General features: G+C 56.4%; 2 protein-coding genes and 1 long non-coding RNA gene across 4 annotated transcripts in view; 2 read left to right on the top strand and 1 right to left on the bottom strand.

The window, feature by feature from the left end:
- AARS2 (alanyl-tRNA synthetase 2, mitochondrial) overlaps window positions 1-6889 on the top strand; it is a 17549-nt gene extending 10660 nt beyond the window's left edge. The window contains 16 exon segments of the mRNA XM_006149069.2: window positions 276-314; window positions 415-526; window positions 976-1109; window positions 1546-1690; window positions 1893-2065; window positions 2197-2310; window positions 2410-2496; window positions 3894-4031; window positions 4167-4276; window positions 4427-4535; window positions 4799-4837; window positions 4839-4937; window positions 5139-5249; window positions 5801-5884; window positions 5991-6101; window positions 6489-6889. Of these exon segments, the coding sequence (XP_006149131.1) occupies window positions 276-314; window positions 415-526; window positions 976-1109; window positions 1546-1690; window positions 1893-2065; window positions 2197-2310; window positions 2410-2496; window positions 3894-4031; window positions 4167-4276; window positions 4427-4535; window positions 4799-4837; window positions 4839-4937; window positions 5139-5249; window positions 5801-5884; window positions 5991-6101; window positions 6489-6653 (1770 nt within the window). The 3' untranslated portion in view covers window positions 6654-6889.
- The window catches only part of LOC114007918 (uncharacterized), an 11587-nt gene extending 2119 nt beyond the window's left edge, over window positions 1-9468 (bottom strand). For both annotated transcript variants that reach the window (XR_003549487.1, XR_003549488.1), the window contains exons 1-2: window positions 9393-9468; window positions 8621-8728 (exon numbers count right to left, since the gene is read on the bottom strand). This is a non-coding gene — a long non-coding RNA (uncharacterized LOC114007918). The remainder of the gene's footprint in view (window positions 1-8620; window positions 8729-9392) is intronic.
- A 48-nt stretch (window positions 9469-9516) lies between these two features.
- DRC5 (dynein regulatory complex subunit 5) overlaps window positions 9517-15277 on the top strand; it is a 30230-nt gene continuing 24469 nt past the window's right edge. Inside the window, exon 1 of the mRNA XM_006149068.2 lies at window positions 9517-9602. The gene's annotated coding sequence lies outside the window, so the exon portion shown is untranslated. The remainder of the gene's footprint in view (window positions 9603-15277) is intronic.

Below are 15277 nucleotides of genomic sequence, written 5' to 3'. Positions count from 1 at the left end.
CCCCCCCAGTGTGCTTCCGGCAGGCTGGGAACACCAGAATTGCTTGTAAAAAGCATGAGCCTTCACAAGGCTCCTTGTCCAAGCTGCTGAGCCTTTGGTCTTGGGACCACTTTCTGCCCGTACCCCACCCCTCAGGGAAACCAATTCCATTTATGCTCCTCCCCCAGACGCTCAGTGTCTGAGCCTCCAGGACAGGTGTCCTCGGGGAGATCAGCGGGGAGGTGGAGAGGGGGCTGGCTGCCTTCCATGCCCTCAGCCCTCTCCATCTCCCCTAGGGTGATGCCTATCCCGAACTACAGAAGAACTCAGCCCAGGTACTGGATTGAGATGGGGAGGGAGGGGATGTGGGAAGGTGCAGAAGGAGGCCCTCCCTCCAAGGAGACCCGGCTGCACTCTCGCCCTGCCCTGGTTCAGATAGCCAGCCTGGTGTCAGAAGATGAGGAAGCCTTCCTGGCCTCCCTGCAGCGGGGTCGGCGGATCATCGATCGGACCCTGAAGCACCTGGGGCCTTCGGATATGTTCCCTGGTGAGTGGGGTACCAAGCTAAGGTGCGAGGGGCTCCCTCAGTCATGACAGGACAAGCGGAGAAGGGGGCTCTTGGCCGGACCTGTACCACTCACTTCCAGCCCCTCACCTTATACTCTTCTTCCGACACCCAGCCCCCTGTTTCTCCCCACGTCCACACTGCCAGCTAGCCCTGCCTCTGTCCCTGTCCCCAAGGTCAGCTTCATGCCTAGTGAGCTTCCCTCCTCTGAAATAACGGGGGCCCCGGGAGTCCTGTGGGCCACCCTCAGCTCCAACCTCAGAGCACGAAGCCTGAAGATACGCCCTCTCCCGGAACTACTGGAGTGGTTGCGCTTGGCACCTGGTGGCTTCTGTGCGGCTAGCAAAGCCCTGCCCCTGGCTTCCCCTCCCTTCTCTCCCCTTCTGTTGTCTTCCTCCCCTTCTCAACATCCTTTGTCGTCTTTCTCAAAGCCGAAGTAGCCTGGTCCTTGTCCCTGTCTGGGAATCTGGGCCTGCCCCTGGACCTGGTAGAGCTGATGCTGGAGGAGAAGGGGGTGCAGCTGGACACAGCTGGGCTGGAGCGGCTGGCCCAGGAAGAGGCCCAGGTATGGGGGGCCTCCCACACTGGGCTCTGTTGGAACATGTCAGTCCACGCCCAGCCCCAGCTCCTGGGGGAGGAGCTATCGCTACTGAGAGCCCTGGGGAGGCTGATGGAGGGTCCATCTCCTCCCAGGTGAGGAGAGACTTCAAAACCTCAGCCACAGAAAGGAGCAATGAGCTAAACCAGGGAGAAGGGAAGAGGCCGACAGTGTCCTAGAAGTGGGGCCTCCAGGGACAGAGATGCTTAAGGAGGCCTGATCCCGAGTAGCCTCCCATTTCCCGATAAGTGACTCCAGCCAGCCCCGGGTCTCGCTGCACTGCTGAGCTAGATCTCCCAGAGTGGCTGCAGGGCCCACGCAGCTCGGCGCGGGGACAGGGCTCTGAGGGCTCAGTCCCACTGCATTCCCCTGTGCCTCCTCCATGTACCCACCCACCCTGCAGCACCGGGCACAGCAGGCTGGGCCAGCTCAGGAGCAGGCACTGCGACTCGACGTCCACGCACTGGGAGAGCTGCGGCGCCAAGGGGTGCGCCCGACCGATGACAGTCCCAAGTACAACTACTCCCTGGGCCCCAGCGGGGGTTATGGTGAGAGCATTGGGGAGGCCGGCAGCCTCAACCCTCAAAGATGGTTGCTACCAGCCCGGCCCCTCTGAATTCCCCAAGGTAGCCACTAGGGGTCGCTGTGGGTCCCAACTGGAAGGGGTGCCTATTGGCCTCATGGCATAGCCCACATACCCCAGGTCCCCAGCCCCTGCCCAGCACTGCTGACCATTCCATGCCCTGGCAGAGTTTGGCACCTGCGAGGCCCAGGTCCTACAACTGTACACAGAGGATGGGACTGCCGTGGCCTCCATAGGGGAAGGCCAGCGTGGTGGCCTCCTCTTGGACAGGACCAACTTCTACGCTGAACAGGGGGGTCAGGCCTCGGACCGGGGCTACCTCGTGCGGGTAGAGCAACAGGTAGGTATGCATCCCTCCCCACCACCCCCAGGCTGGTTTCTGTGGGAGGTGGACCTGAGCCTGGATGAGAGCCAAGGGGCGGGAAAGGCTCCAAAGCAGCCACCCCAGTGCCTGGGCCCTGTGCTTCCCAGGATGTGCTGTTCCCAGTGGCCCGAGCCCAGGTGTGTGGGGGCTTCATCCTGCATGAAGTGGTGGCCCCTGAGTGCCTGCAGGTCGGGGACCAGGTGCAGCTGCATGTGGATGAGGTAAGAACCCCACCCCAGCTGTCTTTGATCAGCCCAGTTCAGCCCCTTCACTCTCCTCACCCCCAACCACACCCAGGAGCCTGAATGACAGTGTTTCAGGCCTGGCGTCTGGGCTGCATGGAGAAGCACACTGAGCGGGGCTCGCATCTCAGTCCTGAGCGACTGCGCTTCGATGTGGCCAGCCAGGTGAGCTGGGCCCAGAGAGACGGGTGTCACGGGAGGCGACAGGCATAGAGGGAGACAGTCGTGGAGGGTTTGACTTTCTGAGGCCTGGGCTCTGGACCCTACTCTGTCACTCAGTCACCACAGGTCCCTTCCCTTCTGATCACTCCTGTGCTAGCAGGGGTCAGACTAGAGTGGGCCTGGGTCCTCCCCCAGCTCTGATGTTTTAGCACCTTTCGAGAGACGGGTGTCACGGGAGGCGACAGGCATAGAGGGAGACAGTCGTGGAGGGTTTGACTTTCTGAGGCCTGGGCTCTGGACCCTACTCTGTCACTCAGTCACCACAGGTCCCTTCCCTTCTGATCACTCCTGTGCTAGCAGGGGTCAGACTAGAGTGGGCCTGGGTCCTCCCCCAGCTCTGATGTTTTAGCACCTTTCTCTTAGGGTTTTGCCATAGGGCACTTGTGCTCAACAGAGAGAGACAGAGAAGGAAAGTGAGAAATCACCTCCTAGGGGGGTGGCCACACCCAAATCCCTTCTCCATTCTCTTCCTGGGATTTTGGACCCTCACACATGGGCACCTAGCGTGAATTGCAAGCCCGCCAGGGCCCTACTACTTAAACACAGTAGGCCCGTTAAGGCAGCCTGCTGCTGGCCCCAGCACCCTTTTTTCTTTTTTTAATGAAAGAGAGGGTGTGCAAGTGCAAGCACAAGCAGGAGAGGAGGGAAGGAAAAAGAAAGGGCTTTCTTTTTCTTTTTCTTTTTTTGTGACAAGGCCTTGCTATTGCAGTCCTGTGCCTCAGCCTCCCTGTTAGCCAGGATCATAGGCACGCACCGCCACACCCAGCTTTCAGGCTGGTTCAGGATCCAAACCCTGGCCTCCCATGTGACCCAGCCTTGCACAGCCCACCCTCCTGCTGGGCCCGTTATTGTAGGATTCTCATGACCCTTCAGCAGGGGTCCTCCCTTCCCCTCCAGTCACCAAGCTTCCTTGTTCCTGCTGTCATCCCAGCCATTCCTGCCCACAATGGGCTGCCCACTCCTTCTGCCACCCCCTCTCTCCACTCCTTGTGCCTCCAGGAAGTCTCACTGACCAATCCCCTGTGCCCCTGCATCTCCCCCTCCAGTATTTCTCTCCCCTTGGACTGCCCCTTGTAAGCTCCCTAAGGACAAAGCCTCCTTTTTCTGTTTCTTCATCAACTTTGGTGCCCAGTGAAAAGCCTGTGCCTTCCATAGGCCCAACTCTCAGGCGGCTTTGTTAAGCAAAGGGTCCTCTGCTCCACCAATTTATTGAGCCTGTTAATGTGCCAGCCACTCTTCTGGAATCTGGGGTAGTAAGTGAGCATCAGCTGCTGCTCAGTCATCACTCACAGGCAGGAGGCTGACCGCCCATCGGTCTGTCCACTCCCCTACCCCACCAGGCCCCATTGACCCCCGAGCAGCTCCGGACAGTGGAGGGCATCGTACAGGAGGCCGTGCAACAGGACAAGGCTGTGTATGTGGAGGAGGTGGCCCTGGCGCTCACTGCCCAGGTCCCTGGCCTGCGCTCTCTGGATGAGGTGAGCTGGGGAGCCCTTTCAGTGGAGATCACCTGCCCCTTTCAGGGCATCGGCAGAAAGCTTCCTCTTTCCTCTTTCCTCCTCCCTCCTCCTGCTCCTCAGGCAGGTCACAGGCCTGTCCTCTCTTACCCTCAGGTATACCCAGACCCGGTACGGGTGGTGTCTGTGGGGGTGCCCGTGGCCCATGCGTTGGACCCCACCTCCCAAGCCTCACTGCAGACCTCCGTGGAGCTATGCTGTGGGACGTAAGTGACTCCATAGTGCCACTCCAGCCCTGGGACACTGGGACCTTGTCCTTCCTGGTCTGTAGAGCTTCCAGCCCTTGGTGTGAGGCTCACACTTCTCCCTTTTCTCCCATTACACCCTGACTTCGTCCTGCCTCCTCCTGCCCACAGGCACCTGCTGCGTACAGGCACCTTGGGGGACCTGGTTATCATTGGGGAGCGCCAGCTCGCCAAGGGCACCACCCGCCTGCTGGCCATCACTGGGGAGCAGGCCCGGCAGGTTAGCACCGGCAGACCTGGGAGGCTTCTGGGTGTGGCTAGGGGCACTGGACACACACAGCTGTCACTCTGGGCCCCAGGGCGGCTGCAGCAGAGCCAGTGTCCCTGCACACGCACACCAATGCGATGCTTATTTGGCATGGTGCCTCAACTGATCCTGACTTAAATATTCCTAATTTGGCCCTCGCCACAGTGGGTTGAGCGCTCCTGTCCGGGGGTAAGTGTGAGCCTGACAGCCCTGACCCTCGGGTCCCCACCCCACAGGCCCGAGAGGTGGGCCAGAGTCTGGCACAGGAAGGGGATGGCACAGGAAGTGGAAGCGGCCACAGAGCGGCTGAGTCGGGGCAGCCGGGACGTGGTGGAGGCACAGCGACTGTCCAAGGACATTGGACGACTCACTGATGTGAGGTCCCCCCCCAGGTTGCTCCTCCCGCCCCACCCTGCCCGGCCCTGCCCTGTCTCCCTGCCTCCCCAGCTGGCTCTGCTGGGTGGGTACGGCGTCTTCTGCAGGGTGGGTACGGCATCTTCCCTGACCCTCCTGGTCCCAGCCTCAGAGATCATGGCTGAGGGAAGGGCAAGGGTGACTCACTGCTCCTGGCCACAGGCTGTGGACACTGCGGTGATGCCCCAGTGGCAGCGGCGGGAGCTTCAGGCCACACTGAAGGGGTTGCAGCGGCGCGCCAACACTGCCATCCGAAAGGTGGAGATGGGGCAGGTACGAGGCGGTTCCCAGTGCTCAGTGACACTCTGCACCCGCTCTGAAGCCCCAGGTCTGGGGCACAGGGCGGGAAGGAGGCTGTGTGAGGGCATGGGGCAGGGCTGGTGGCAGCTTCCTTCTTCTGCCCTCCCAGAGCCATCGCCAGGTCGTTCCCACTTCCCTCTGCCAAACTGTCTCCCCCATCTCCCAAATCTGGCTCAGCCTGTCCCTCCAGGAAAACTACTGACTTGATTAGCACCATTCAACCCTAATTGCTCTTTGTCCGGGCCGCCCTGCTCCCAGGCCATCTGTGCTCTGGCCTTCCTCCTCTCACCTTCAGTGGCCTGTTTCTAGGACCTGAAGCAATGATGACAGGAAAGAGGCAAGGAAGGACGCAGGTGGGGCTCAGGAAAGGAGGCCACCCCTGGGAGAGCCACTGCTACCTGTGCTCCAAGCTAATGACTTTTGTTGGGGGTCAGGGAGAAGGAAGGGATTCCTAGGCTGGGCTCATCTCAAAAGTGGAGCTAATGGGAAGCCTGCCTCTCAGCACCATCCTTCCTGCCCCACAGGCTGCAAAGAAAACCCAGGAGCTGCTGGAGCGGCACGCAAAGGGGCCCCTCATTGTGGACACGGTCTCTGCTGAGTCCCTCTCGGTGGGTGGTGTCGGAGGGGGCCCCAGGGTCTGCGGAGGGTAAGGCCCTGACTGGGAGCTGGCTGGGAGTCCGGGAAGCTGGCTCTCACCACCTCTCCTCCATCCAGGTGCTGGTGAAGGTGGTGCGGCAGCTGTGCGAGCAGGCCCCAAGCACATCCGTGTTCCTGCTCAGCCCCCAGCCTGTGGGGAATGTGCTGTGCGCCTGCCAGGTGGCCCAGGTGAGAGGGTCAGAGCAGCCCCACCCCCGGGCCAGCTCTTTGCCTCTAGTCCTCCCAGCCAAAGGAGCCAAGGCTGGGTGGAGATGATCTCTGAGGACAGCCCAGGCAGGAATAGGGCATTCTCCTTGTCCCTAAAGACAGCCCTGTCTCTGCAGACCTCCTCCCATCTCTCCACCTCCTTCCATGCCTCCCATCCTTTATAGATGAGTAGCGAGCATTCATGAACGCCACGCACTTCCCCAGGCCAGTCCTGTCTCCTCACACAGTCTCCCCACCATGGGCCCAGCTGGGGAGGGGTTCTGATCACCTGTCCCCTTGAGGGTTCACTGAGCAGGTGCCGGCAGGGAGAGCTCTCTGCATTGCCTCCCCTTCTGATTCTGTTCCCAGGGTGCCACATCCACCTTCACTGCACAGGCCTGGGCGCTGGCCGTGTGCAGCCACATGGGGGGGAAGGCCTGGGGCTCTCGAGTGATGGCCCAGGGCACTGGGAGCACCACAGACCTGGAAGCAGCCCTCAGTGCAGCCCGAGCCTACGCCCTCAGCCAGCTCTGACCCAGGCCCACCCGGGGCCCCGCATGGACTAACGGAAAGCGCCAGGATCCCTCAGGACTTCCCAAATGCTGAAGCCAAGGACCAGAGACTGAATTTCGATCGACCGAGCCAGAGGGCCCCCTGGGCGGGGGGCAATGTAGGCTGGGGGAGCAGAAATGGGGCGAGGGATATACCTCTCTTGGCAGATATGCAAATATGGCTGTGATTGCTCATTAAAAAGTGTAACATAGGGGCCAGCAGGTGGTGTGGTGGTTAGGGCACTGGAGTCTCACATGGTTGACAGAGGTTCAAGTCCCAGACCCAGCAGCTTGAAAAATCACACCAGGCACATGTATGCATGCCCAGAATCTTGAGAGGAGACTGAATGAGAAGCAATTGTGGCGTGGCCTGGGGGGTGATTTCTCACTTTCTCTCTGCCTCTGTCTTTCTCCAGCAAGCATATGCACCCTGTGGCAAAAACCTCAAAAAATAAAATGTGTATCACAGAGGACAGGAAGTCCCAGAAGGTTCTTTTATTTAAAAAAGAACCTTTGCCTTCCATCAGTCTGGTACAGATGCCCCCTGCCCGGCGGCCTGACCTCTCACACTGGCCTGAAAGGCTACCAAGATGTAAATCAGGGCCATCCTTGACATCGGTGCTCAGGTGGGTTGTGCTGCCTAGCCGTCCCCCGCACCGACGGGGGCTCCCCTGGCTACCAAGATGCAGAACTGCCATGTGAAAATCGTTCCATCTGTGTCACTTATGTTGTCAGTGCAGTGACTTGTTTCAGTGAAGGCCTGCGAGTGTGCAGACACACTGAGCAACAGGCACTGGCTAGTTGCTGAGAGGCGGACGACCCCTGCCACGTGGAGCCTGCTTCAGTGGGGAGACAGGCAAGGAAGAGAGAGAAGGCGGTCAGCCTGCGACAAGGTCCCTGGGGAGAGTCAAGTGGGGATCAGGAAGATAGGGGCGGCGTTACTGCCTGAGAGGTGGCAGGTGAGCGGAGCTGGAAGGTGAGGATGTAGGCCACGTGGAGATCTGAAGGAAAAGTATTCCAGGCAACAGGAACAGCCAGTGCAGAAGCCCCGAGGCAGGGCGAGGAGGCCAGTGCCCGTGAGGGTGGCAGTGAGTGTGGGTGAGGGGCAGAGTAGAGGGCCCAGACCAACCATTTGCTTTTTAGAACAAGTTGCATAGCACCTGCCCCAAGCCTGAGCCGAAGCTGAAAACTGGCAGCTCAGAGCCAAAGAACCTAAAAATGAAAGGACGCTCTCCTTTTCTTCCAGAATGAATTCACCCAGATGGAGTCACGCAGGAGCTCCGCCTCTGTTCCCATAACTCTGTTGCCAGATAAAAGGAAGGGCCTTAGGACATTCACTTTAAGTCAAGGCTCCCTGGCTACCGAGCCCTCGGGCCAGCTAGTAAAAAGTCCGAGAGCAGAGTGGGCCCCCTTGGCATCATTTCCTACACCACTCACCACTCTGAAGCACAGTGGATGTATTGGTAAATCATGAGAATGTGAAGGGATGTGAAGCCCTGGTGCCTGGCACTTGCCTGTCTGGGAAGCTTCAGCTTGGCATCTTGGCATCAGGGGCAAAAGCCACTTTTCAGGGGAACCAGCAGTTAGCGTAATGACTATGTTGCTGGACTCCCACGTAGGCGACCACAGTTCGTGTCCCGGACCCGGTGGCTTAAAACTCACGCCGGGCGCATGTGCATGCGTGCCCAAGATCCCAAGAGGAAAATGGAGGAGAAGGGATTGCGGCGTGACCATCCCCCCTGGGGGGTGATTTCTTGCTTTCTGTCTCTCTGTCTCTGTCTGTCTGGCGAGCGCACACACCCTGTAGCGAAAAAAACCTCTTCAAAAAAAAAAAAAAAAAAAGCCACTTTTCAGCAGCGCTCTTCACAGACCCAGCTCCTGCAGGGTCCTTGGTGGGCACCAAGGTAAGGAGTTGTGACAGGGTAACTGAGCTCTGAGATGTGAACTTACCGAGGGCGGGCAGGCTTGGTGACGGAGCAGTGCCGGTGCTCAGGCGAGCAGGATCCATGTGTGAAACTGCCCGTTCGGTTCCCCAGTCAACCTCTACACGCTGGCTGGCTGGGGAGGTGAGGAGCAGGTCAGTGTGAGACCCTGTTAGTCTTGCGCTCTCCCTCCCTTTTTGTGGCTCATTCACATGAAAGAAATAAACTTAAAAAACAAACATATCCAAGGTAACCAACTCAGTAGTCCTCAGTAACACTGACATTAAAGCCGGGACCTCCCACTAACTGGGCTGCCTTTTCCCTCCAGAAGGACAAGTTCTCTTTTTTTCTTTTCCTTTTCTTTTTCTTTCTTTCTTTCTTTCTTTTTTTTTTTTTTAAATATCTACACTGGGCCTCCAGGAGATCAGGGACACCAACCACATCAGCTCACCCACGAGGCTGGAAGGGGGCTTGGCACCAGGCTCAGGGTGTGGAGGCCTGGAACCTTCCTGTGTCTGGTGCCATACCCCTGCCTTGTTTACCTCCTGGAGAAAGGTGGAAGGTGCCCCCCCACCCCAGCACTGGGGATGAACCAGGAGCTTCTGGGGAGTTCCAGTGATCCTACGGTGCCCTGGAGACCTCCTTCCGCCCTCCGGGACCATCTTCCCACGTCAGTCCCCTAACTGTCTGCACACACAAGGTACCAAGAAGGCACTAGCATTCCAGCCCAGGAGCCCGCCCTACCCCCATAGACAGCCACCCCTTCCTAAACTCGTTCCCACGGAGGCCCCACTACCCACACGCAGGGTTGGATGAAGCCTCCTGAGCCGGGGAGCGCGCGCCGGTGAGCCGCGTGGCCGGGTGCCAGCGGCCGCCACCGAAGCACCTGCCGGGAGCTTCCCCAGCCCCTCCCCAGCCCCGCGGTGCACGCGCCCCACCCCTTGGCGACGCGGGCGTCCCTAACGACCGGCTCCGGCCTTCGAGAGAGCGGGCTCCGGGACTCTGCAGCGGTGAGCCGACCTTTGGGAGGGGACCCCAACCCTGGAGCTCCCCTGTCAGACCCCCACTCGGGTCTGTCCCGCTGGAAGCCCCTCCAGTGCTCTCTGGCGCCCTCAACCCACAGGCGGTTGTCGCCTTGGCGTCCCACGTTTCCTGTGTTGGGAAGGGGTCTGCCTGTACCCACTGTACCGAACGAGGCCCCGAGGCCCCGTTGCCCACCCTTAGTCCAGACCGTACCTCCTCCCCCACCGCCTCACTTTCTGCAAACCCGCCCAGAGGTCGGAGGTCTGAATAAGGGGAGGGGCACCGTGGGAGGGACGGGAGAGTGGAGGAGAGCAGTCCTAAGCCCCGGGCCCCAGGCATCTCCAGCTGCAGAGAACTGCCATCCCTCCTGCAGGTCCAGAAGCTTCTGCCCCCCCCCCTCCTCCTATTGCACTGCTGGTTTCCCTTGGTTACCAAGGAAAAGTCAGATCCTCTTCACCCCAGGTAGGATGGGGGAGGGACGGATTGGCCTTTAGAACTGAGCTTCCCTGCTGGGGTGTCCAAGCCAAAGGGGATGGGGGGGGGGATGCAAAGCTCAGAGTCCCTTTTGGGACAACAGACCTGAGTGGGCAAAATCAGGGGGAGAGAGGACAGACTCAGGGGCCAAAGACCAAGCATACTGGACCTAGGCTCTGCCAGAGACTTTGTTTTGGTTTTTGGTTTTTGGTGTTTTGTTTTTGTTTCTGTTTTTGTTTTTGTTTTTGTTTTTGCCAAGGGATGCTTGGGCTGTGGGCCCACAGAAAAGACAGAGACAGAAAGAGGGAAAGCGAGAAATCATCCCCCAGGGAATATGGCCTATACTGCAATCTCTTCTCCTCCTTTCTCCTCTTGGGATTTTGGGCATACACATAATTTTCAAGCTGCCAGGTCCAGGTCTCAAACCATGGTCAGCCGTGTGGGAGTCCAGCACCTTAACCACCACGCCTTGTGCTGGCCCCCAGAGAAACTTTTCTGCCCCTCCTTTTGTGATTCACCAAACTGGAAATTCCTAACTTGGGAGTGAAAGAGATCTAGGCTGAGAAAGCAGAGGAAACAACAGTCAGAGGAGTAGGTAGTTCAAGACTCAGACCCAGCAGTTTGGAAAACATGCTGAGCCTGTATGTGCCTGTGCCCTAAGTCCTGGGAGGAGAATGGAGGAGAAAGGATTATGGCATGGCCATCTCCCCTGGGATCTGCTTTTCCACTTCTCCTCTCTCTCTCTGCCTCTTTCTGGTGAGGTACCTATAGCAAAATTTTTAAAAAAGAAAAAAAGAAACAGAGGAGTAGGTGAAGAGCAGAGAGGCTGTCAAGCAGACCGTGGAGCTGAGATAGCTCAGAGGGAAGTGTCCAGGGACACAGGGGAGCTCATGGACACCTCTGCATCTCAGGAGGAAGGAAGGTGAGGACAGTAGAGGACCAGGAATGTGATAAACAAGAAGGTGACTTGCGGGACCAGCAGTTAGCGTAATAGCTATGTTGCTGGACTCCCATGTAGTCGACTGCGGTTTGCGTCCCGGACCCAGTGGCTTATGTGTGTGCGTGCATGCCCAAGATCCCGAAAGGAGAACGGAGGAGGAGGGATTGGGGCGGGGCCATTCCCCCTGGGGGGTGATTTCTCGCTTTCTGTCTCTCTCTCTCTCTTGGGCTGGCGGGCAAGCTCAGCCACCCTATAGCAAAAACCTCTCCAAAAAAAAAAAAAGAGGGTGATTTGCTTCCCATTTGGACAGGTGGGAGGAGCCCCCTGCCCAGAGCAGTTAGATTTAACTGGGAAGAATAGGAGGAAGAACGGACCTCCTCCTTGAGGAGGGAAAGTGCTAGAAATTCACCCAAGGGATTCTGGGTCTATGAGGAACATGGAGGTCCCAGGGTGGATTGCAGGGAGGGCACAGCTCTGCATCTTGGGTCCCCATGGGGCCTCAGGCCAGTGTCCATGCCGTGTCCCTGCTCGGTGGGGGGCTCCTATGCCCAGCAGTGGACTCGGGGAGGGAACCTGGGCTGTTTAGATCAGCACCGAAGTGATAACCATGGGCTTCATGCTGGTGACAAGAGAGCCTGTGAGCTTGAGAAAGTGCGTGACACTGGGAACCTCCAGTGATCGACTGAGGGAAGTTCAGTTAGTAAAACGACCCCAGCTGTGAGTCTGAAACTCATGCCAGATGGGGCCAGCAGTTGGTGTAACGGCTGTGTCGCTGGACTCCCATGTAGTTGACCGCAGTTCCAGTCCCTGACCCAGTGGCTTAAACTCACACCGAGCGCATGTGCATGCATGCCCAAGATCCTGATAGGAGAATGGACAAGAAGGGATTGTGATGTGACCATCCTCCCGGGGGGTGATTTCTTGTTTTCTGTCTCTCTGTCTCTTTTTGGTGAGTGCACATGCCCTATAGCAAAAAAAGCCTCTCAAAAAAAAAAAAGAAGAAGAAGAAGAAGAAGAAGAAGAAACTCACGCCCCACACTGGCACATGTGCATGCGTGCCCAAGGCCCCCAGAAGAGAATGGAGGAGAAGGGATTGTGGCATGGCCATTCCCCCCTGGGGGGGGTGATTTCTTTCTTTTTGGCTCTCTGTGTCTCTGGTGAGAGCACACACCCTATAGGAATAAAAATAAAATCTCTCTTCAAAAAAACAACAATAAGGAGAAAGGAGGGGCCAGCAGGTGGCGTGGTGGTTGGTGTGCTGGACTCCCACATGGCCAACTGTAGTTCGAGACCTGGACCTGGCAACTTGCTTTCTCACTCTCCCTCTCTGTCTCTCTCTGATCAAATTGAAGAAGAAGAAGAAGAAGAAGAAGAAGAAGAAGAAGAAGAAGAAGAAGAAGAAGAAGAAGAAGAAGAAGAAGAAGAAATAAAATTAAAACAATAATTCTTAAAAAAAAAAAAAAAAAAAAGGACAAAGACTACTGAACAGACATAACCTTAAACCTCAGCTTCTCTACCTCCTAGCTAGGTGATGTTTAGCAAGTTACTTAAGCTTGACTCTCAGTTTCCTCATTTGTGAAATGGGGGTCATTGTGTTATAATAGTAACGATAAACTTGAGAATTGAATAACCGTATGGAAGTGGGGCATCTAACACCCTTATCATAATATCTAACACATACCTTGAATGCTGGCTCTGGGCCCAGCCGGCATGAAATATTTCACACACATTAGCTCATTCCCTCCTCCGTATCAATCTGTATCATCTTATGGAGAAGGTACTCTTCTGACCATCCTCACGTTACAGATAAATAGAGCTTGGGGGGCAATGCAAGGTCTCATGTTAAAAGCTAGGGCACAGAGTGGGGGTCTGACCTGAGGCGGTGCAGCTCCTGAGCACGGAGCCAGCTGCTCTCCCGCCTCCTGCTGTGCACCTGCTATCGAGGGCCTTGATCTCAATACGTCGTAGCTATATATAGCCTGGGATGTAGTTTTCAGACACCTGTCCACCACACACAAGCCACCAAAAATGAGGACAACTCTGGCCAAACTGGGGCACCTGGTCACTTTGTGTTACCTGCGCTTGGGCATGCGGAGAGCAGACCTTACCATGCAGCCCTCTGAAGTATGCCCTGCTGTGGACGTTACTTGGGTGTGGTTTCAGCAGCCCAGGCCCTGGTCCTGAGGACACAGAGCAGGGAGAGGAGGGGTGGCCTTTCCCCAGGGATTGTGGACATGGCTTGGCTTTGGTTGGTGCTGGAGATGTGGTCACATGAGGCAGGACCCAGAGAGATGAAGGTTCACTGTGGCTGTCCCCACTGTCCCACTCTCTCCCTATAAGGGCAGGGCAAACCCTTAGATGGGGACACCAGACAGTGGCACAAAGCAAGAGACAGTCACTCCCAGTGGCCCCGGCCTCTCTGGAATGTCAGAGAGGATTCCTGCCCCAGAAAAAGAAAAACTCTGGGATTCAAAGGAGGCTGACTAACCCAGGATCCCCCAGCGGGAGAAGGCTCCGGAGAGGAAGGTGACACTTCTGCCACTTCACACTCCACTCTGTGGGCCCTGGGAGGCTGCCTGTGAGCCCCAGGCCTTCTAGCTAATCGAGACCATCTCTGCAGGCTCCCAGTAAAGACGGTGCCACCTACTAGCATCTCTGTCGGCTGGCGGGTGCCAGGCCAGACTCAGGCCGCCCATGAGGGAGGTGGAGTGATCTCAGGCCTCCTGTGTTCTCATTCTCCTGTGGTTCCTCCTGACCGTCCTCCTCAGCAGGACTCTCCTTTTCCCTCTTTCTTTTCTTTTCTTTTTCCTTTTTTCTGAGAGAGATTTTTGCTATAGGTTGTGTGCGCTCACCAGAGAAACAGAGAGACAAAGAGACAGAAAGCGAGAAATCACTCCCAAGAGGGGATGGCCACGCCATAGTCCCTTCTCCTCCATTCTCCTCTCAGGATCTTGGGCACACACGCATGCGCCTCCAGTCCTGGGACTCGAACCAAAGTCGACTATGTGGGAGTCCAGCGACATAACCATTTTGCCATCATCTGCTGTCCTTTGTTTTTAAAAAAAGAAAGAAAGTTGGGAACCGGCGGGTGGCATGGTGGTTAAGGCGCTGGATACTCCCACATGGTCGACCACAGTTCGAGTCCCAGACCTGATGGCTTGCTTTCTCACCTTCTTTCTCTCTCTCTGTATCTCTCTCTGGTAAAATTTAAAAAATAAATTAATAAATAAATAAAGTTAAATAAACAATTCTTTAAAAAAAAAAAAAAAGAAAGAAAGAAAGAAAGAAAGTGCCTAAGGGGCATGTGTATTCATGGGGGAGGGGCGGCAGGGACAGTGAGAGGAAAAGTGAGAAATCACCCCCCTGGGGAAATGACTACCCCACAATCCCTTTTCCTCCATTCTCCTCTTGGGATTTTGGGCACGCATGTACATGTGCCAGGTGTGATTTTTCAAGCTGCGAGGTCTGAGACTCAAACCATGGTCAGCAATGCGGGAGTACAACACCTTAACTTCCACACCACCTGCTGGCCCCTGTGTGCGTGTTTCTTATTATGTATTATATATCATATATACATTGTTTCTGTGCTTATTTATTACTTACTTATTTTTTATTTATGTTTGCTATAGGGTATGTGGGCTTAGCAGAGACAAAGAAGGAAAGTGAGAAAGTACCTTCTGGGGGTGATGTGGTAGTTAAGGGCGCTAGACTCCCACATGCCAACCGTAGTTCAAGTCCTGGACCTGGTGGTTTGCTTTCTCACTTTCTCTCTCTCTCACTCTGTCCCTCTCTGGTAAAATTAAAATAAATAAGAAAAATAAAGTTAAATGAAATAATTATTTATTTTTAAAAAAGTATCTTCTAGGGGGATGACCACACTCTAATCCCTTCTCCTCCGTCCTCCTCTTAGAATTTTGGGCATGTGCACACACAGATGCCCAGCATGTTTTTCAAGGCTCCCGGTCCGGCACTTGACCTGCACAGTCAGCCATATGGGATCCAGCCACCTGAACCTCCATGCCATCTGCTGGCCCCTATTTCTGTGCACTTAAACTGTCAGAAGAATAATGTGTTATGGGGACCAGCAGTTAGCGTAATGGCTATGTCACTGGACTCCCATATAGTCGAGTCCCGGACCCCGAGGCTTTAACTCACGCCGGGCGCGGGTGCGTGCGGGCCCAAGATCCCGAGAGGAGAATGGAGGAGAAGGGATTGCGGCGTGGCCATCCCCCCTGGGGGGTGATTTCC

This window comes from Tupaia chinensis, unplaced genomic scaffold (genome assembly GCF_000334495.1).
Source record: "Tupaia chinensis unplaced genomic scaffold, TupChi_1.0 Scaffold000252_1, whole genome shotgun sequence".
Classification (NCBI taxonomy): Eukaryota; Metazoa; Chordata; class Mammalia; order Scandentia; family Tupaiidae; genus Tupaia; species Tupaia belangeri.
This window is presented reverse-complemented; position numbering and strand designations above follow the sequence as displayed.